Below are 23,753 nucleotides of genomic sequence, written 5' to 3' on the forward strand. Positions count from 1 at the left end.
TACTTCATGGCAAATAGAAGGGGAAAAGGTAGAAAATAGTGACAGATTTCCTTTTGGGCTCTAAAATCACTGCAGATGGTGACTGCAGCCATGAAATTAGAGATGATTGCTTCTCGGCAGGAAAGTTATGACAAACCTAGACAATGCATTGAAAAAAAGAGACATTACTCTGCTGACAAAGGTCTGTATAATCAAGGCTATGATCTTCCCAGTGGTCACATACAGTTGTGAGAGCTGGACTGGGAAGAAGGCAGAGCACCAAAGAATCGGTACCTTTGAACTCTGGTGCTGGAGAAGACTCCTGAGAGTCCCTTGGACAAGAAGGAGACCAAACCAGTCAATCTTTAAGTGAAATCAACCCTGAATATTCACTGAAAGGACTGATGCTGAAGCTGAAGCTCCAGTATTCTGGTCACCTGATGCAAACAGCTGACTCACTGGAAAAGTCCCTGATGCTGGGAAAGACTGAGGGCAGAAGAAGGAGAGGGCATCCGAAGATGAGATGGCTGGATGGCATCACTGATGCAATGGACATGAACTTGGGCAAACTTCAGGAGATGGTGAAGGACAGGGAAACCTGGCGTGCTGCAGTCCATGGGGTAGCAAAGAGTCAGACATGACTGGGTAACTGAACAACAATAACAAAAGTTGGATTCAGGAACATGGAGATTATCAGTGATCTTGACAACAACAGTATGTGCAGAGTGGTGGGGCCAAAGCTTACTTGGGGAGGGTTAAGAGAGAATGGGTAAAGAGGAATTAGAGAAAGTAAACACAGACAACTCTTTCAAGGAGTTTCACTGTAATGGAGAGAGAAGAGAGAAGTAGTTAGAGAGGTGAAGTCAGGAGTTTTTTTTTTAAGATGGAATAAATTAAAGCACATTTATTCATTGAGGGAATTTTTTTGATATAAAGAAAAACATGCTGCATTGGGGTAGGGGGAGAACTTCTGGAACAATGTTCATGAATAACTGAGAAGAAAGTGGATTTACTGACCGAGTGGAGCATGGGAAGTACAATAGCCAGAGGCCACTAATGAGGTGGACATGGTGGTGAAGCGTGTGGACATTCTCTCTGATTATCTCTATTTTTTTAAAGTTAAAATGGCAGGGATGGATGTGAGGGTGGGTGAAGAGAGACAAGAATAAGACATTGTATGGGCCAGAAAATGTATCAGCGCTGCCAGGCAGCACTTAACCTTCCTGAGGCTCATGATTATGAATTTAAAGTGAGACCAGTCAGCATGGCTGTGTTTTTCTCCAACTACATTTAAATATACAAAAGTAGGCATGAATAAGAGAGCTGGGTTTAACCAGAGCTGGAATTTCACCAGGCAAGGATGACAAAGCCAGAGGAAGAGGTCAGCTGAGTTGAGAGTACACGCAAGGTTGTGATTATGACAGGCCTACTGAAGATCAGTGAAAATGTGGGAGAATTAATAAAATGCAGGTAACAAGGGAATTGAAGAAGGGTTGCAGGTGTTCAGGTAGTAGGAGGAATGGTTAGCGAGGACAGAAGGTGGTGGCCAGGATGTGAAAAATTGAGATTATGAAGGGATTTTAGTTAGTGAAGTGATTTAGTTATTATATGAAGATCAAGGTCTAGGAAAAAACCATGAGAACAATACCTCAAGGTAGGACAGAGGATATGATCACTGGAGAAGTCCAGAATTTTAGAAAAATTGTCTATATAGTTAGTGAAATTTGCATAAATTACCACAGAAATAGTGCTAGGGAAAAAGGGATCATGAGCTAGAAGCTCAAATCTTAAAAGAAATGAGGGGGAATGATCCAGAGGATCTATGCTCATGCTCAGTCACTCAGTCGTGTCCGACTCTTTGTAACCCCATGACCTGTGGCCCACCAGGCTCCTCTGTCCATGGAATTTTCCAGGCAAGAATACTGGAGTGGGTAGCCATTCCCTTCTCCAGGGGATCTTCCCAACCCAGGGATGAAACCCACATCCCCTGTGTCTCCTACATGGGCAGGAGGATTCTTTAGCACTGTGCCACCTGGGAAGCCAGGGGATCTAGCGATGACTACAACAAGGTAGAATCTGATGAGATTCAGAGCTGGAATGTTTGGAAAAAGGGAAGAGAGAGGTCTGAAAAGAGCCAAGGGAACAATTCTCTCCTGCACCTCCTAGAGATATGAGGGGCATGGGAAGGAAAAAGAGCCACTAGCTGAGAAGACGGCAGGAGAAAACTGAGGAAAGGGATGTCAACAAGTGAAAAGCTCAGTTTCAGTCTAAACAGAAAGATGAGGGAAATGTTTAGAGAAGAGGCTAAGGATAAGGGAAATCCCATGAAAGAAGGATATCCCGTGAAAGAAGAGGCAAGGAATCTGGCTAGAAAAGTAAATGGACAGAGACACATGGGCAAGAGGAAGGACCCTAGAGTCCTGGGCTTCACGTGAAGATTAATGTAAACAGAGAATAAGAGTTTAATCTCGATGAGGACAAGTGAGGCTGTGATACTGGGGTAGGCAGGGGTGAAGAGAACTTGGGGGCTCTTTCATTTTTGCCAGCAACAGTGTGGATTTTGGTGATGAACAGTTTCATCTGGGCATTTATTTACTCCTGAAATATGAAAAGCACTAGAGTTCCTTCCTCCCTCCTGCCCATAGAGGCGAAAAGGCTAGGAGAGTTTCCAATGATCTGTCCTTTCAAGAAGTGGCTTCACGCTCACTTCAAAACACCAATACCCTTTCAACTGTAGTTATAGCTTTCAGGAGCTGGAAAGGATTGTACACAGTGATCCTCCACCCTCCCAACCAAGAGAGCGGATGTGCCAAGGAGCCAGCTGAAGCTCACGGTGCAGTCTGTGCCCATGAAGGAAAGCAATGCTGGCCAGGCTCACACTATGACCTCTGCCTTTTGGCACAAGTCTTCAAACAAATGACCTAGTTAGCCCTCAAAACCAAGCTCTAAACTCCGTTTACCCATTCAAAGCTCCAGAAGCCACCGCAAATGTATGTATTAAAAACCTGTTCCATTTCTATGCTTAATAGCACCCCTCCAAATTATTTGAATATGTACACAGATCCCTTCAAGCAGAAAGTTTATATATGCCAAATCTGTGAATTAGTGCTAATTCTAAGTAGAGCTGAATGTACATATGTATACACAGGTAATAAACATTAAAGAAAGATGAGACACTTGAAGCAAATTTCTTTTTGAAGGAAGCCAGAAACAAATAACAAGTTGCATTCCACTGTGGAGAACTATTATGTGGAAGCAATTTCCGTTTTATTCGTGATAGGCAGTCTCTGAGATGGCCCCAGTGATCCCCATCTTCTGGTATTCAAGTCCTGTGTGATGTTTCCCCTTGAGTGAAGACTGGTCATAGTGACTTGATTCTAGCAAGAAAACAGCAGAGGTGATATAATCTCATTGCAGAGCCCTCCCTCTCTCTGTGTCCATGTCTGTGTCTGTCTGTCCCTCCCTCTGTCAAAAGCCAGCTGCCATGTTGTAAGCTGCCCCATGGAGAGAGCCACATGGCATGGAACTAAGGGGAGCCCCTGGCCAAGAGCCAGCAAGGAATTGAGGCCCTCAGTTCAACAGCCCATGTGGAACTAAATCCTGCCCCAAACTCTGTGAGTGAGCTTGGAAATGCATGCCCCTTCAACTCAGTCTTCAGGTGAGAAGAGGTGCTCCTGTTGACACCCTGACTGCAGCCTCACAAGGAACTCTGGGGCAGAGGCACTAGCTAAACCACATCTGAATCCTGACCTACAGAAACTGAAATAACAAATGTTTTAAGCAGATAAGTTTTAGGGTAATTTGTTACATAACAATAAATAGACAATGAATAGACCTTCAAATTTATCATCCAAACCAGGATAATTTTAGGACTGAAAGAGAGCACTATTAATACTTGTCACAGATAACACACAAAAATGAAGAGTGTTGGGGACAAACCAGGCTATATGCTCACCCTACCTTTTATTCCTCTTTAGTAGCACAAAAGAGGGAAAACTTAATGATAGCTCAGAAAACTGGTCAGACATGCTGAAAAGCCTCACTAGAACATTCTCTACTTGCCCTTCTGAATAAACTACCCATGGCTGGGGTGAATAAAACCCTAACTTTTGGGGGAAAAAAATTCTTTGGGAAAGGTCTTGAATACTAAATTACTAAGTCCTAGACTTGAACAGGATTTAACTAAAAGATTAGAAGTAAATGTGTTCAACTGAAGTTTTAAAACCTGAAATGAAGTGACAGGTTTATTAGACAACGAACAGTGTGAGTTTAAGTGTTAATAAGAAAATACCAAACAAATTCATTTAATTAAAATCTTGTTCTATGTATATTTCAATAAAATAGTATGTTCTTTATTTCTACCATATTCAGGCATTGAGTGGTAGAAAAGAACACATGATCTGGCATTAGAAGATGGGTTTGAAACTTAGTTCTGCTACTTCATGACTCAGGGCAAAAACAAAATTTTGAGATTGTTGTCTTCACGTATAAAATGGTGATGTCACCACATAGTTCAGAGTATGGAGCAAATGAGATAATACATTTGTATATATTACAGGAAAAACCCCTGTAATGATCCATACAAATATTGATTTCAGGAAAATTCTATTTTTGTATAAAAAAATATAATTTTTTCAAGTGTGACAAATGCTCTTCTCGGGTATTTATATTCATATTCATGGTTAAAGCTTAATTATTCAGATAGATGGGCTTCCGTGGTGGCTCAGATGGTAAAGAATCCGCCTGCAATGTGGGAGACCTGGGTTCAATTCCTGGGTTGGGAAAATCCCCTGCAGGAGGGCATGGTAACCCACTCCAGTATTCTTGCCTGGAGAATCCCCATGGACAGAGGAGCCTAGCAGGCTACAATCCATGGGGTTTCAAAGAGTGAGACACGACTGAGTGACCAAGCACAACACATTTAGACAGATACCGGTCCTCACCTGATAACAGCCTTTTTCTCAGAGCAAAGTAAGCACTTAGGAAGAAATAAATATGCATTCGAGTGCTGAACTTAAAACTCTAACCTTTCATTACTTGAGATTTTTTAAAAACTTAAAAATGTAGAAAAGAATCATTAAAAGTAATCATTAGTGTACTTTTTATTACTTTCATTATAACTGCAGGTATAACAAAAGACTCAGAAAATATTTGATCACAGTTAAGAATATCAATACATAGGTCAAGGAGTAATCTTTCTTTTTTTTTGGGCACAGTGCACAGCATGCAGGATCTTAGTTCCCTGAACAGAAACCAAACCTGCACACGCTGCAGTCTTAACCATGGGACCAGCTGGGAAGCTCCAAGGAGGAACCATCTCTAGTGTTCTCGTTCCCATACAACAACCCAGAAAGAAAAGGTAGACAGAATACAAATATTTTTATAATACCTGACACTTGTTTAGCAAGTTATAGTTTACAAAGCATTTTCATATCCATTTTCTCATTTAATTCATGTGTTCTTTAGAAACTAAAATATTCTAATTCTCAATGCGGAATTCTGACCCCTAAGAAATGAATTTTAAACTGGTTATTGCCAATCAAAATTTAGTATGTCAATTATTCCACAAACTACTAGGAACTTCAAGATAAAATTGTTCATAATGTTGATCATTCAGCATGTCAGGGAAAACCTTGGTTTAGGGGAGAGATGAAAGGAATACAACCCCAAAAATAGAATGTCTGAGCTCTACAAAGATTCATTTAAAAACTATTTCATGCTGAAATTCAACATGTAAATATCTTTAATTTACTAGGTGCTGACAATAGAGATAAGATATAGTCCCTTACCCTCAAGACATTCACAACACAGAAACAGGTAAATAAGTTACAGTTGTTATTTCTACCACAGGATAAGTGCAACTATAAAAATGAACACAAAATAAAAAGAAAGTTGAAGATATAATTAACTTAAGTACAGAAGTTAGAGGTGGAATGGGAGACGGTATCTAAGCAGCAGGATGATTAATCTGAAAGACTAATATTATTCTGTTAGGTGAAAAGGGAAGGAAAAAAGACAAGGACTTGAGGTAGAGAGTATAGCACATGCAAAAGAGTTCTGAAGCAATGTGGTGTGTTTGAGAAACGCAATTTAGTACGACAGTGACCATAGTATACACTTGGGAACACAAGACAAAGCTAAAGTTGTACTCTTTAATTCAGCCAACAAAGAGTTAAACAACGATACAGCCTAGGCAATGACCAAAAAATGTCCACCTTTGCTGAACTGACATTTCAGCAAGGGGAGAATGATAAAAAGCAATAAACATAGTAAATAAATGATGCAGGATATTAGAGGGCTAAACATTCTATGGGGGGAAATGTTTAACAGCACATTTTCTTTCCACCTCCTTATACTATACACTGCACAAGCTGGGGGGAGGGAAGAGTGCAGAAGAGAAAGAGGGAGGCATACTGATACACATGCATCACCAGAGAACCCCATACCCTCATCATCTCAGTGGTTCTCAACAGGGACAGCACTACTGCCTAAAATACGTTCTGTAAATCTATGGAAGTGATTTGGGACTGTCAAAACGACAGTAGATGCTACTAATATCTAGTGGGCAAGGACCAAGGGCGCTACATGTCCTGTGAGTGGGACAATAGGTCCACATTCCAAAAGTCTTTCCATTATAGAGTCACATAGCAAAATAAACTTTAATATCCTGAGCCTAGACTCTAACTCCATTTTACATATAAACACAATATATGTTCAGCATCATTTTACTATAACATTTTCCAAAAATGCAATTCCCAAAAGAATATAGAAAAGGCTGGACTTGAACTTTGTCTTATTAGGTACTTTACCAAAAGTACCATTTGTTTCAGAAAGTCACATCAAAATTAATATCATTTATTATACTTAAGTAACATATATACCTATACCTACCATATATACACACCATACCTATACAGCTGTCATATTTATAGCTAAACTAACCTTACTTGCAAATATATCACTACTTTATTGGGCTTCCTCGGTAGCTCAGCTTGTAAAAAAATCCACCTGCAATGCAGGAGACCCCAGCTAGATTCCCGGACCAGGAAGTTCCCCTGGAGAAGGGATAGGCTACCCACTCCAGTGTTCTTGGGCTTCCCTGGTGGTTCAGACAGTAAAGAATCTGGCTGCAATGTGGGAGACCTGCGTCCAATCCCTGGGTTGGGAAGATCCTCTGAAGGAGGACATGGCAACCCACTCTAGTATTCTTGCCTGGAGAATCCCAATGGACAAAGGAGCCTGGTGGGCTACAGTCCATGGGGTCACAAAGAGTCAAACATGACTAAGCACAGCACAGCACTACTTTATTACTTCTCTCCAGGATCTGAGTATTTACTCATTTAAATGGCATAGTTTCCTACTCTTTCTCCCTTAACACAGCTGTGGCATCACGCCAACCCTTAAAAATTTATACATGAGAACAGTTACCAATGAATTTCACTTCAGGACTGCCAAAGAGGTGCTTCTAAATATGTTTTAAGAAGAGGGTATGGAGTCTGGTAGGGTTGAGAACCACTAAGTGAAACGGCTCTTAACATTCCAGTCAACTGCAAGCTTCAGAACCTCTTCTCCATCCCAATTTAAAGCCAAGATATGATTTTCTGATGTCTCCAAAACTCTCAGTCCAAACAAATGCTTCCCAATTTTCTGAACTCCCAAATAACTGTACTGCTTAGATCAGTCACAGATTCACAATTATTCATTTTGAAGTCCAAGAACACTTGATGTGTTTGTGCACACATGTGTGCTAAGTCCCTTCACTCGTGTCCGACTCTTTGCAACCCTATGGACTGTAGCCAGCCAGGCTCATCTGTCCATGGGATTCTCCAGGGAAGAATCCTGGAGTGGGTTGCCATGCCCTCCCCCAGGGGATCTTCCTGATCCCAGGGATCGAACCAGTGTCTCCTAGGTCTCCTGCATTGGCAGGTGGGTTCTTTACCACTAGCACCACCTGGGAAGTCCCTGATGTGTTTGTATATTGTCACTAAAGAGATTCGGGCTGTCAGAATCCAGAACGTCAGAAATCTGATACTTTGAAATTGTACTCAACTGTGCTTTACTATCAAATCATATGCCACCCCTTCCCCACATTCTGACTGTGTTCTGGTGAGATAAAGTCACAATATCCTAAATACTGCCTCATTGCTACTTGAAGAGTTCTAATGACACTATATTTCTCTGCCATAGAGTTAATTTCACCATTAAAGGAAACGAACTGCTGGAGAATTTTTTTCCCTAATATTGACGGGGTAAAATCTACCTCCTTCTGGAGCAATACAAAAAAGGATAATATCAACAGTTCAGTTCCGTCGCTCAGTCATGTCCAACTCTTTGCGACCCTATGGACTGCAGCATACCAGGCATCCCTGTCTCCCAGAGTTTACTCGAACTCATGTCCATTGAGTTAGTGAAACCATCCAACCATCTCATCCTCTGTCGTTCCCTTCTCTTCCCGCCTTCAATCTTTCCCAGAATCTGGGTCTTTTCAAATGAGTCAGTTCTTCGAATCAGGTGGCAAAAGTATTGGAGTTTCAGCTCTAATCAACAAAGACTGACTTTTTCCTTGCAGCTATCATACCCTCCTGTATATTAAAAAATTCCCACCTGCCTCCAAAAGGAATAAAAATTAGAAGAAAATGCCTAAGTAAACTCAAAATTTTGTAGCTATTTTGGTTTTTCTTTTACTTTTCTGTATTCTAGTAAAGTTTTAGCCTGATTAGGACTAAATCAGATTCTCAGTCAATTTTTGCAGATCACATAGTATTTTTTAAACTACTTTTATCTTTACTTTTTAAAAAATCATGGGATTCATTCTTCGGTGATTCTAGAGGTTTGAAGCACCCTCCCTCCCAAAATTCACCAAAGCCCTTCTTTTCTGCAGTCTCTAGCAACTTTCAAAGTTTGTAAAATGGCACTTGAGTCTGGCCAGATCCCATCCACATAGAACATAACACACTTATGACAGCCAAAATTCCTAGAATATAGTCTGTTTCAATCTCATAAATGCAATCATGAAAATACTTAAATATATAATTTTTAACTTAACCTACTTGGATAAGAGGCAGCCTGAATTCTTAGTAAATTATTAAGACTGAAAATCAGATTTTACATGTTAAAAGAACTTATTTTAAGATAAGTAGCAAGTAAGTCAGTACTCACAGAAAGTCTGAAAATAAAATACTAAAATGTAAGGTCGTGCACACAAAATATTTTTCTAACTATGTGTTTGGAAACCTGACTCTGACACTTTATAGATAATAGTATATGACAGTGGATAGGTCAACTTCTCTGGTTCTCAGTTTTTTCCCAATAAGAAAGTAACTAGGACAAAGTCTGCAGGCTTCTTTCACACCAAGATTCCATAATTTTACTCACACAAAGAGGATTTTTTTTTCACAATAAGAAAATCAGAAGACAGTTTAAAAGAAATATGAAGAACAGCCTCTACTTTTTCTGCAGTGAGTTTCTAATGTAATAAAATATTATTACAGCTCTTGCATATAGTATCAAAATGTTATAAGTATGCTTAGGTGGTCTGAAGAACTGGAAGCAATTTAATATGCATGCTTCTTTCTAATCAGGTACTGCAATGTTTTTAAAGTATGGTACAAATTACAAACAGCTACTTGAGTCTCAGTTCAGTTCAGTTGCTCAGTCGTGTCCAACTCTGTGACCCCATGGACTATAGTACGCCAGGTTTCCCTATCCATCACTAACTCCCGGAGCTTACTCAAACTCATGTCCATTGAGTCGGTGATGCCACCCAACCATCTCATCCTCTGTTGTCCCCTTCTCCTCCCGCCTTCAATCTTTCCCAGCATCAGGGTCTTTTCCAATGAGTCAGTTCTTCACATCAGGCAGCCAAAGTATTGGAGTTTCAGCTTCAGCATCAGTCCTTCCAATGAATATTCAGGACTGACTTCCTTTAGGATGAACTGGCTGGATCTCCATGCAGTCCAAACGACTCTCAAGAGTCTTCTCCAACACCACAGTTCAAAAGCATCAATTCTTCGGCACTCAGCTTTCTTTATATATTTGAGTCTATATGATTTTTAAGATTCCTTCTCATTATTAAATTCTATTCATTTACTCTTCAGTGTAGACAAAAATGTCTGAAGACTGAGGGCCAAGAAGAGATCCCTCTGGATAGAATAAATGAATCATGTAACAATTTATGGTGCCAAACAGGAGAATCTGGAAGTTCAAGGGAGCAAGAACCTTCTCACTGGAGTGACAAGGGTTGTGAGGAGTTTTACAGAGATTGAGATATCCTCTGAGTTGGCAAAGGTTTATTTAGATGCCTTCTAAAATGTTAAGATATGGAGGAGGAAATGGCAACCCACTCCAGTATTCTTGCCTGGGAAATCCCATGGACAGAGGAGCCTGGTGGGGCTATACTGTGCATGGGGCCGCACAGAGTTGGATATCACTGAGGGACTAGACACACGCTCACTTTTTGCTTGTTCTATAGAAGCTTAATATGAGAGATACTAAGTAAAGAGAAATTGAGATGTAACTAAAGAAAAATAAAATAAAATAAGATGTTAAGATAGCCCAGGAAATCCACTAGGGGGCATTGAAATGCCTACTTCTCAATCCTGACATAACAGAGTGAGGCTACTCAGACATGGGTGTGATATTGTCCTTGACCATAAGAATAGTTTGAATTATTCAAGAATAAAGTCATGTAATGACTTAGAGATCCAAGGTACCATCTTTCAAGGTACACCTCAGAGATGATACAGTCCAGACAGGCTACCTGCCTCCTTATTTAAAAAAGAAAAAAAAAAGGCTTTGTTTGTTTCAGAGTTTTAGAGGTAGTAAATACCCTTGCCTTGGAGCTATCCATGGTGCTTGACCCATACTCAGTCTGTCCCTTCCATCAACTGCTGCATTAACTTTCCTATCATAGTACCACTCAGGATCTGCCTGACCATCACCCACATTGAGGCCTGTGACTATTATGCCAATATCACGGGCCACTTGTAACTTCAATCTATTCCACTTTGCCTGAGTCCAGAACTTACTTTATCCCACTGAAATTTCTCATCTAGCTCTGTCTCCCAGGTCTGCTACACCATCTGCTACAACAAAGTCCTTTCTGCAGATACAGTACACCTTGGGGAAGATCACTGGCATATTCTGGGCAAAAGAGTATAGTTCTTCAGAGCCAAGTCTCCCATATGGTACCTTACATGACTTTTAAAACCCTGTGTTATAATTTTTTACCATTCTAAAATTATTTTAAATGAGTTTTAAATTTTGTGATATGTTTTTCTGACTGACTGGAATGAATAAAGAATAGGAACTGTTAACTCAAGATTTATGTGTGGGTTTCAGGGAATTAATGAGACTCTTGAAATTATGTGATTCTTTAGGCAGATGCATGCTTTTCTGGGGAAGATGGTGTTGAGCCTCTTAAACCTAAAAGGTTAAGATCCACAGATCAATGTACTGATGACTCCCAATAATAATCATCTCCCCAGGTTTAAGCACTAGACCTTTAAGTATGCTCAATCGTGTCCGACTCTTTGTGACCCCATGAACTGTAGCCCACCAAGTTCATCTGTCCACAGGATTTTCCCGGCAATATTGGACTTGGTTGCCATTTTCTTCTCCAGGAAATCTTTCCAACCCAGGGATCAAACCCATGTCTCCTGCATCGCCTGCACTGGCAGGCGGATTCTTTACCACTGTGCCACCTGGAAAGCCCACTAGACCTTTATATCTGTAGCTTAATAAATAATGGGTTAACCAAAAAGTTCATTCAATTTTCCATTCCTGAATGAACTTTTGGGTCAGCCCAGTATATCCAGTCTTTCTTCCAGTTCCTGGCACAAAGCTCCTAAAACTCTTGAAAAATTTCCTGCATTATATGAGTGTCTTTACTTATTCATAAGGAATACCTTTCAAGAGCTTATGCTAATGAATGATCAGGCTGGGGCCCTAGATAGCCTCAAGATGGGACTGGTTACCAAAAAGACCAAGTGATTAGAGGGCTGGAACTTTCAGTCCCATCCACCAACCTCTGAGAAATGGAAGAGACGGAGGCTGGAGATTAAAGCTCTATAAACATTCCTGAATAAAACATGATGAATTTCCAGGTAGGTGAATGGATTCACAGGCCAGGAAGATTTTGCACCCCAGTTCCACAGGGACAGAAGTTCCTGAACTTGGGACCTTTCTAGATCTTGACCTATGTACTTCTTCACCTGGCTATTTATTCATCTATCCTTTATAATAAACTGGTTAACATGTTTTGCTGAGTTTTGTGAACCATTCTGACAAATAACTGAATCCAAGAAGGGAACAGTACAATCCCTTGATTTATATCTGGTCAGTCAGAGGACAGGAGAACAATGTGGACTTACAACTGCTGTCTGAAGTGGGGACAGTCTTGCAGGATTAACCTGTGGAATCTGATACTATTTCCATGTAAACAGTACCAGAATTGGGCTAAACTGTAGGGCACCTAGCTGATATCCACAGAGGACTGAAGAAAACTGCTGTGGAAAACATTCCAGAATATCCAACTGCCTATTGGACACCTCTAAATGAATTTCCAGAAAACACTTCAAATGCAGCATGTCCAAAATGAAACTCATTTTCCTTCCTTATTCCTCTAACACAGGCTTCTATGGTAGCTCAGCTGGTAAAGAATCTGCCTACAATGCAGGAGACTCTGGTTCAATTCCTGGGTCGGGAAGATCCACTGGAAAAGGCATAGGCTACCCACTCCAGTATTTCTGGGCTTTCCCAGTGGCTCAGCTGGCAAAGAATTCACCTGCAATGTGGGAGACCTGGGTTTGATTCCTGGGTTGGGAAGATTCCCTGGAGAAGGGAACAGCTACCCACTCCAGTATTCTGGCCTGGAGTATTCCAGGGACTATATAGTTTATGGGGTCGCAAAGAGTCGGACACCACTGAGTGGCTTTCACTTTCACTTTCCTCTAACATGTTCTGCTTCTAATCCTCACCATCTCAGTACAGGATATCACCTAGATATAAAGCTAAAAATCTTGCCAATCATATTTGATCATGATTATGACTCTTTCCTTTTCTTCATTCCCCTTATTCAATCAGTCATGTCTTACAACTTATTGAAAGCCTAATAAATTCTTCCTGAAACAAAATAATTGTGTATTCTGTAATCATTTTGCAGGTGGTAAAGACTTCCAAATGTTAATAGATTCTACAGGCTGGAATCTGAACTTTTCATTTTTAATAGAAAGCACAACTCTGTCTCATCATTCCCCTCCCCCAATAACTTTTTTATGACTATACCACAGAACGCAGCTAACTCTTTTTCTTCTGAGTTTATGAAATGAGATCAAAACAGTTTTCTTTTACTGAAGTGACAAGTGGGAGCTGTTTCTGCAAAACAGCTCTTATTTGGAATACTTTTCATTCCTATCTAAACAGTCCTAAGGATCACAGCACCACTGCTCAGTGAAGGTAGCTGTTCTCCAATTTCCAGAAAATAACAGAAATCCTCCTTTGTCAATAATTCCACACCTTTACTTAGAAGCCAACACGATACATAGCACTGCAAAACAACTGTTGAAATAAAAAAGCTAAAAATCAAAGTAACTGAAATTCCTGGCTCTTGGCACTACTTTAAAAATTCTTGATGAGGATAGGAGGAAATAAGACCAGATCTCTAAGTGAAACTGGAAGACCCTACCTAATTCTTGGTAAAGCATAAATGACTTCTTGAGCATTTGATGTCTGAATTCAGGTGGCAATCTTTCCTTAAAAAGATAGCAAGATGTCCAAAAACATACAATGAGCATCTTCTGTTCTTCACACATTCCTATTAAAGATTAGGAAGTTCATAGTGATTTTCTTTTAGCACCAACTCCTGACATACCCTGTGCTCACTGGTGTTTTGTAGAGTAAACAAAGAGAAAACTTTAAAATGCATTTATGAGATTTTACTTTGCATTTACTACTAAAAATCAAGAGAGACCAAATTCATACTTATAGGATGGTTGGGCTTAACTTCACAGAAAAGAACTTTTTAAAATTCTTGTCAGTTGTCCACGTAAGAAAGCAAATCACTATGCACTTTTAGACCAACAAATGTTTATAATCATAAGGAACAGAACAAAATCAAGGAATATCCCGACTTGGAATATCCTATACAGTTCAAATAGCTGCTTATCAAATAGGCATAATGGCAATGGAAAAAGAATGTAAGGAAGGCCTTAGCTGTCTATACAGCCTACGGTATGATTCAAAGGTATTTTATCATTTTGTCTCTTAAAGCATTACAAAGTGACCACAGCGTAATCATCCTCTTAACAGGGTCTTTCAAAAAGCATAAATTTTCATTTTAAGTCCAGTTATCAATTAAAAAAAAAAATAGATCATGCTTTTGATGTTATATCTAAGAATTCTTTACCAAACCCAAGGTTCTGGAAATTTTCTGTTTATTCTAGAAGTGTTATTTTATATATTTTACAATTAAATCTATGATCCATTTTGAATTAATTTCTGCTGTGAAATTGGGATCAAAGTTCATTTTATAAGCTATAAGAGGATGCAAAGATAAGCTACACATTGGGAGAAAATATTTCTGAAGCACCTATCTGACCAAGGACTCATATCTAGAATATACAAAGAACTTTCAAAACTCTACAGTCAAAATCCAAACAGTCCAATTAGAAAGTGGGCAAAAGGACACGAAAAAATACTTCACTACAATATTTTATTAATATTTCAATAAAATATGAATGGCAAGTAATAAAAATATATTTGACATTACAGAAATGCATATTAAAGACCATGATGAGATATCACTATACATCTATTAGAACAGCTAAAATAAAAACTAATGATGTGCCAAATGCTAGTGAGCACACAAAGAAACTGGGTCCCTTCCTACATTACCGGTGGGAATGTAAAATGGTACAGTCACTCTGGAAAAGTTTGTCAGTTTCTTTAAGAACTAAACATACATTGACAACACAACCTAAAATTGCACCACTGGGCATTTATCTCAGAGATACAAAAAGTTATGCCCACAGAAAAGCCTGTATATGTTTGTTCATAGCAGGCTTTAACAACCAAAAACTACAAACAACCGAAATTTCTAATAGTACAGTTAAGCAAACTATCTTTCAGACATCCATATTATAAATTCATATCATGGGATGCTACTCAGCAATTAAAAGGAAGGAACTATTGATACATACACAACAGCTTAGATGGATCTTCAGGGCATTACACTCAATGACAAAAGACAATCTCAAAAAGTCACACGCCATATGACTCCACTTAAGTAACGTTATAGAAAAATGACAAAATCATAGAGATGGAGAAGAGTTTAACTGTTGCCCAGGGTTAGAGATACTGGGTGTGGGGGAGTAGGAAGGTGTGACTATAAAGAAGTAGCATGAGGGAGATCTTGACTGTGTTGTTACACAAATATACACATGTGATAATACAATACAGAAGTACATACATATTTATACCAACAACAGTTATGTGGTTTTGATATTATACAACACTTAAATAAAATGTGACCAAACGGGGAGGTGGGCAGAGTACACACAACCATCTCTGTCTACTATCTGTGCAACTTCCTGTGAATCTGTAGCTATCTCAAAATAAAAACTTTTAAAAACGCAATCAATGTAAAACCACCCCAAAAGTTTGGGAAAATGTATAAATGGTGTTGAAAACAGTGACGTTGTAATGCTAAATGCAAACCAAAGAGGGATAGGGTGATCATGGCCATGACCAAGAAAGACACCTGGAGATTTCGTTCAATTCCTCCAAATAAACAGTTCAATCAAATATTTATTGAGAATCTAGCATACAAAAGACACAGTGCTATAGAAAGTGAAAGTGTGTCAGTGGCTCAGTTGTGTGGTGGCTCTTTGCCACCACACTGACTGTAGACCACTAGGTTCCTCTGTCCATGGGGTTGTCCAGGCAAGAATATTGGAGTGTGTTGCCATGCCCTCCTCCAGGGGATCTTCCCTACCCAGGGATTGAACTTGGGTGTCCGGCAGTGCCGTCAGATTCTTCACCATCTGAGCCACCAAGGAAACTCTATAAAGGATAGCTGGATTAAAAAGAAGGCAAGGTCCAGCATTTACCTCTGAATTACTTTACTCTCTAAGAAGATAAAACAGAATAATTACTAAAAGCCTCAGGACTCCTGAAACACAAGTTTCCTTTGCCTGGAATCAGTTCAGTTCAGTCACTTAGTCATGTCCGACTCTTTACGACCCCGTGGACTGCAGCACACCAGGCTTCCCTGTCCATCACCAACTCCCGGAGTTTACTCAAACTCATGTCCATTGAGTCAGTGATGCCATCCAACCATCTCATTCTCTGTCACCCCCTTCTCTTGCTGCCTTCACTCTTTCCCAGCATCAAGGTCTTTTCCAATGGGTCAGTTCTTTGCATCAGGTGGCCAAAGTACTGGAGTTTCAGCTTCAGCATCAGTCCTTCCAATGAAAATTCAGGACTGATTTCCTTTAGGATTGACTGGTTTGATCTCCTTGCAGTCCAGGGACTCTCAAGAGTTTCTCCAACACCACAGTTCAAAAGCATCAATTCTTTGGTGCTCAGCTTTCTTTACAGTCCAACTCTCACATCCATACATGACTACTGGAAAAACCATAGCTTTGACTAGACGACCTTTGTTGGCAAAGTAATGTCTCTGCTTTTTAATATGCTGTCTTGGTTGGTCATAGCTTTTCTTCCAAGGAACAAGTGTCTTTTAATTTCATGGTTGCAGTCACCATCTGCAGTGATTTTGGAGCCCAAGAAAATAAAGTTTGTCACTGTTTACATTGTTTCCCCATCTATTTGTTATGAAGTGGCGGGACCAGATGCCATGATCTTAGTTTTTTGAATGTTGAGTTTTAAGCCAACTTTTTCACTCTCCTCTTTCACTTTTATCAAGAGACTCTTTAGTTCTTCTTTGCTTTTTGCCATAAAGTGAAAGTCACTCAGTCGTGTATGACACTTTATGACCCCATGGGCTATACAGCCCATGGAATTCTCCAGGCCAGAATACTGCAGTGGGTAGCCTTTCCCTTCTCCAGGGGATCTTCCCAACCCGGGGATCGAACCCAGGTCTCCTGCATTGCAGGCAGATTCTTTACCAGCTGAGCCACAAGGGAAGCCCAAGAATACTGGAGTGGGTAGCCTATCCCTTCTCCAGTGGATCTTCCCAACCCAGGAATTGAACCAGGGTTTCCTGCATTGCAGGTGGATTCTTTACCAACTGAACTATCAGGAAGCTGATGTCATCTGCGTATCTGAGGTTATTGATATTTCTCCTGGCAATCTTGATTCCAGCTTGATTTCAATCTTGATTTCAGCTGGATTCCAGCTTGCCTGGAATGCTCTTCTGTTATTCGAGTTAGTTCTTACTTGTCCTTGAACTATTAGCTCATTGTCACTTCTTCAGGGAAACCTTTCCTAGCTCACTGACCTCCATATTTGAACACATTCCTCTATTACATGTTGGTACAGCACCCTATATTTTTCATTTGTAACACTAATCATCGTTCACAAAGAACTCTGTGACATTTTGATATCTCTTTCCCCCATTAGACTAATCTCCAAGAAGGCAGAGACAGTCTGTGCAGTTCACCACTGTATTCCCAAACCCAATGCCATGCTCAGCAAATGACAGAAGCTCAAAATGTGTTACATACAAAGCTAGAATTCATGTGTGCAAATGAGCAGGCAGACAAGGGCTACTGGGGTTTGTAAGAATCCAGACCACTTTAACTTGAGAAAGCCAGTTTATATGGGATAGGAGGTTCATGCAGAGGAGAAAGAATCTTATATCCAAAACTGAATAGGAATAGCATCCTTTCATCAACAGGAATCCACTGAAGAATTGAAACAAGGAAACTGTGTGTCCTGTGTGCTGTATAGGAAAATTAATGTGGAGAACTGGACTACTAGAGGCAGTAAAATAAACTGCAAGGAACTGTGGTAATGCAGGCATAAAATGATAAGGTCCTGAAAGAGAAGGTGATCACAGGAACAGACAGATGTGAGAAACACTGAGAATGAAGAGCCAAAAGAACTTAAGGACTGATTAGCTCTAGAGGCATGAAGAGGGAAGAGTCAAAGATGATTCAAGCAGTTTAATGGTGGGTGATCCATGAAAGACAGTACCATTAACAGAAATGGGAAGTCAGAAGGAATGTGCTTTGTTGGAAGTGATGGCTAACATCCACACAACTGAAGACATGAGACCAGATGGAGAACAGCCAAGGCTGACAATGCAGATGTGTGAGTTGACTACAGTTAACATTTTAGAATGAATAATATCTCTCAGAGAGGTTGTGGTTAGTTGCTCAGTTATGTCTGACTCTTTGTGACCCCATGGACTGTATCCCACCAGGCTCCTCTGTCTATGGAATTCTCCAGGCAAGAATATTGGAGTGGGTTGCCATTCCTTTCTCCAGGGGATCTTCCCAACCCAGGGATCGAACCCGGGTCTCATGCCTTGCAGGTAGAGTTCTTTACCATCTAAGCCACCAGAAAGAAGAAGATATAAAGGGACTTGAAGGGAAATTCTCTAAACCATTTGATCTGCCCCTGGTGTGAATTATGTTTTTCAAGCTATGGAGTCATTCAGACCAGTGAGTTCCCTGAGGGTACAGCTGAGCTCAATCAAGCATACCCTAAAGCATATATTAAACAGTGTTGTACACAGCTGGTGCAAAATAAGTAGCCTATTAAGGCGGTCAATTATTTTCAAGATAATTTTTCATTATTAATTCCTGGTCCATCTGCACTTTGTATTTCAAAAAGTGGTGCCCTAGGTAAAACTTTGAAAGATCCAGGCTTCAGTTGAAACTATTATAATCAATAAGTCTGGACAGCTTAAATCATTTATCCAAAGCTCTGCTTTCCCAAGGCACCAGAACTGATGAACTGAAAGACCAGACCCTAGGACTCTGAAAACCTTAAAAAAAAAAAAAAAAAGGTGGCTGGAGGTGAAAGGGAAGAGAGGCCCAGTGAGACTGGGGCTAAAGCAAATCCCCACAAGAAATAGAGAACACTCTTCAAGAAGTTTTTGCACAAAGTTAAATAGGAAATATTACTAAGGGGGTGAAAACAAAAAACAACAACAACAACAAAATTCAACTGTACACTATACGAGTTGACAATGTACAAAAATAAAAAAGCTTCAAGTGAAGTTAAGGATAAATGAGAATAATTAAAGGGAACTGAGAAAAGTGACTTCCAAACAACAACAGCATAATGACGTTAAAGTCATTGGCCTGTTCTCCCATAAAATGTTACTAGGTGTCAGTCAGAGGTGTGGTAACTCAATCTAATTCAATGCTTAGGTGAACAGTATTTCCCCAGTCACAGTTTAAAAATTAAAAAAGGGATTACTAAAATGGATCAGAGAAAATATTTCTGTACAGCTCACCCCCTTCCAAAAACAAAAAATCAAAGTGGAATATAGCACAATTCTGTAACTGCAACAATGGTCTAACCGCAACAATGCTCTAACCGCGAATTGTTGCAAATGAGCTAACTGCCTCCAGACAGGTGAGTGTGTTTGTGGGAGAAGTCACTGAAGAGAAAAGAAACCAGCTGGAGCCACAGGCTCAAGGAATCTGACAAGTCATGTACAATCCAGCCACCGTCTCAACATCAGACTGACTTCCACGAGAAGTTTAAAAGATGGTCAACCAGTCTTTGCCGGCTGGTTTCCAACTACAACAAATGGGCCTCTGGTAAACTGACAATTCTCAGTTGGACAGCTCTCATTTGTTGCAAAATCCTTCTAAGGTACCTTCTAGTAACTTTCACCCCTGGTCCTGGTTCTCTCAAAAGCAACACAGTAAACGGTGAAAGTCGCGATTTGGTTTTATTTTGAAACTTCAACAAGCAAACTAGGTTTGCTTGTTGGCATGTCAATACATTCCTTTTTAACGTTTGACTCCTCTTGAAGGAAAAAGGAACGCCAGGCACAGGTTCCTGCAGACTCACAGGGCTGAGACCGTCACAGTAGAGCGGAGAAAGGGGGCTTAAATAACTATACACACTAGGAGACGTTGCAACTGATATGAAATCTCCGTTGCCAAGAAGCAAGCAGCTCCAACCCGTAACCGGGTGCTGGGAAGCGATAGAAGCCACACAGATCTGGCGTGGTAGCCCCGAGTCTGTGGGGGCCAAGGAGCCTCTATCTTTTTTTGCCACAGCGGTTGGGGGTGGGGAGGATGGGGTGGCTAAGTGGGCACTCATCCCCAGGTCAGCGGCAAGCCCGGCGCCTCACGGAGCAGAGTGCTCGGCCCCGGGGAAGCGGCATCGCTAAGAGGAGGGCTCGGTGAAACAACTGGCAAAGCCCAAGCCGCGCCGCTGGGCCGCTGCCCGTATGCCCAACCACCCCGCCCGCCGGACGCCGTCAGAGAACCAGCACCGGTGAGCGCTCCCGGAGTTGGAGACGTCTCGGGCTCGGCTGGGATCCAGTCTATCCCGCCCGCCCACCCTCTCTCACTCCCCGGCCCAGAGCTGAGCCAGAGGCCACCCCAAGGGGTGATGCCCAAGAGGCAGACGGCGTTGCTGGTGAATGGCGCGGGCTGGGCCCGAGCTCCCGCGCGGGCAAGCGAGCGGCTGCGGCGGGTCACTCACCGAGAGGACGCTCATGCGGATTGGGGTCTCCAACAGGCACGCCATCTTGAGCCTTCCCACCCGGCTGCAGCCGGCGCCGGCGCGGGGGCCGGCACTTTCGACAGCCGACTACTGGGCCAACCACAGGTACCTCTGCAGAAGGTCTGGCAGGTAGACGAGGACAGACCACCCTCTAGACACCGCTGAACTATGGCCAAAGCCAGCAGAGGGACGAGCAATGGGAAACCGCGCCAGGGGTCTCCTTACGAATCGTCCTCTCAGAAACGGCAGCTACTCTCAGCCTGGGATAGAGGTGGGAGCGGGCAGCAGTTCCCGCATGCGCAAAGAAGATCGGCCGGCCCCACCTGCGGCTCGCAGTGGGAGGAGCGTCAGGGGCGGAGTCTCGCTACAAGATTCGTAGATTGATTCGTTACAATTTCTTGAGTTCCCGTTCTCATTATTCCAAAAGACTGGTGTGTGGAGCCACCTACATAATTTGAAGTTCACTTTCGCATTCATTATCTCACTCCTTCTTTGCACCAAACTCCTAGCGTCGTTATCTCCATCTTACAGAAGGAGAAACTGTGATCCCAGAGCCAAGTGTTCTGCCACCAGTAAGAGTGTTTCACAATCCGATGCTGAAGGGTGAGCTGTTTCAGCATTATCCGACTCTTTCATTCTAGTGTAAAGAATAGATACTCTAGAGCCAGAACGCCTGAGTTTAATCCTTGCTGTTTCACAGAGATGCATTACCTGAGCACCTCCTATGCTTCAGTTTCCTCTTGTGTCAAATAAAGGGTTAGAAGAATGGAAAATGTAAAGCTTTTAGAACATGCCTGAGACATAGAAAGCGCTGTATATATGTTAGCGTTTCTCGAGCCTCTGAGTCAAGTACAAAAAAAAAAAAAGGAATGGGGGCAAGAATCTGACTTAATTCACACTACCACTCTGATCGTTGAAGCCAAATAAAAATGTGCTTCTAATTCTATTTTCTGAGTGACGAATTCAGCTCTGTCATTCCATTTGTGTGGTTGTGTATATATGTGGACAATGCTGCTCTGGATTTGGCTGAACAGGTTTCAACTTCATGCTGTTCGCAACTAGCGAGGTTTTCACAGGATGATTGCAATGAACCTATTATGTTACTCGTCCTTATGCCGTTGTTGAAGACACTCCCTAACGCAGGCTAGTATTACCTCTCCCCTGGACTAGAGTAATAGCCTTCCGATGGAGGTTGTAGCTCTAGTATAGCCTTCTCTTTGCTCCTCACTATTTTCCTATCTTCTCCCTGTATTTGGTTTCCAAATTTATTGTGGTACTAATCATTCTTGTTTGTGGCCCGGTGTTCCCTCACTGTTGACCTTCTAGAAAGCAGGGATTTCATTTCAGGTTTCCTTCCTGCAGAACACTATTTCCCAAATTTCATTACCCTGCATACCACCCACACAATGTTTGCCAGTCTGCACCCAAGTATTATTCCCTCAGTGTTTTTCTTTAAAACCAATTTCAACTCATTAATTTTAGCCTCATCTTAAACCATAAGGCTCTGAAAAGTCAAGTGTTATTTTTAGTCTAGTACACATTAACATAATAACTACAAAAATGTTTAAATGTCCATCCATGTATCACCTAGGTTCATATCATGTACCACTACAAACCACAAAAGAGCAGAGCATAACCCTTGTAGAGAGCGTGCTTGCTAAGCTACTTCAGTCGTGTCCAACTGTTTGCAACCCTATGGACTGCAGACTGCCAGGCTCCTCTGTCCACAGGATTCTCCAGGCAAGAATACTGGAATGGGTTGCCATGCCTCCTCCAGGAGATCTTCCCGACCCAGGGATTCAACCAGCATCTCCCGCACCTCCTGCGTTGGCAGGCAGGTTCTTTACCACTAGCAACACCTGGGAAGCCCTATACAGAGCATACAAAGGTATCAACTCAATAGTTGTCATTTGCATGGTATACAGTTGTTGATGTATATTTGATTCACATTTCATTAATTAGCTCATTCGTTAATTCATTAATTATACTGACTCTTTCTTTTTTCTTGTCTTACTCTTGCTGATCCATCAATCCTGTTCTGCGGAAACACTTTCCAAATAAACTACCCTATGTCTTCATGCATAATTCTGTTCTTGCCTCTAACATAGCATCTCCAACAACAGAAGGTAACTTTGAGGTAAGGTTCTACTTTTGTGTCTCCCTGTTATACACTTCAGAGCAGGCACTAGTGTGTCATAGACTAGTCATTTACTGGCTTCCCTGGTGGCTCAATGGTAAATAATCTGCCTGTAATGCAAGAGACATGGGTTGGATTCCTGGGTTGTGAAGATATCCTGGGGAAGAGAATGGCAACCCACTCCAGTATTCTATACTGGGAAATCCTGTAGACAGAGGAGCCTGGTGGGCTACAGCCCATGGGGTGGGTGGCAAGAGTCAGACATGACTGGGTGATTAAACAACAACAAAGTCATTTAGTAAATGTTTGTTGAATGAATTGTTGGCTTAGTTTGCATTCATATTATATCCGACTCTTTGTGACCCCATGGACTGTAGCCACCAGGCTTCTCTGTCCATGGACTTCTCCAGGCAAGAAAACTGGAGTGGGTTGCCTTGCCCTCCTCCAGGTGGCTTAGTTTGGGCACTCCCAAAGGTAGATCTTGGGGACAATGATTTGGGTGCATCTAGTTTATTTGGAAAGTATTTCCGTGGAATTGATGGATCAGCAAGAATGAGACGAGAAAGAAGAAAAAGTCGGTATAAGGGTCCATTGTTGAAGTCACCGCTTATTCCTTAAGGACCCCTGAGAAACATACAGCATGCCCCCAATCCTGGATAGCCATCGTGAGGTTGGAGCATTAATCCACCACTCCCATCCTGTATTGGTTGAGGGTTTCCCACAGCTTTTAATTCTCTACCCTCCTGGATTGTACTTCTGCACAGAACAGAAAGGAATTCCCTAACCTTATGTAGAAAAGCAGAATGTGCAGGCTCACATTTGGGGTAGAATGTGGAGAACATCTCCCTGGTGGGTTAGCCATAAAGAATCTGCCTGCAGTGAAGGAGATGAAGGAGTCATAGATTTGATCCCTTGGTCGGGACATTCCTCTGGAGGAGGGCCTGACAACCCACTCCAGTATTCTTGCCTGGAGAATCCTGTGGAC

The 23,753-nt window shown here is 41.5% G+C and overlaps 1 protein-coding gene across 7 annotated transcripts in view; it reads right to left on the reverse strand.

The window, feature by feature from the left end:
- Positions 1 to 20,871, reverse strand: part of ARMC8 (armadillo repeat containing 8) — a 103,188-nt gene extending 82,317 nt beyond the window's left edge. For 4 of the 7 annotated variants that reach the window (XR_011487353.1, XM_020911649.2, XM_070466687.1 and 1 more), the window contains exon 1: positions 20,611 to 20,867. Coding sequence is in view for 5 of the 7 variants with exons in the window: in XM_020911649.2 (XP_020767308.1) it covers positions 20,611 to 20,655 (45 nt within the window). In the remaining 2 variants the exon portion in view is untranslated. Of the gene's footprint in view, positions 1 to 20,610 lie in introns of all 7 variants that reach the window. The other 3 variants (XM_070466692.1, XM_070466691.1, XM_070466688.1) reach the window with 3 other exon arrangements.
- Positions 20,872 to 23,753: the final 2,882 nt, after the last annotated feature.

The sequence above is a fragment of the Odocoileus virginianus genome, chromosome 4 (assembly GCF_023699985.2).
Source record: "Odocoileus virginianus isolate 20LAN1187 ecotype Illinois chromosome 4, Ovbor_1.2, whole genome shotgun sequence".
NCBI lineage: Eukaryota > Metazoa > Chordata > Mammalia > Artiodactyla > Cervidae > Odocoileus > Odocoileus virginianus.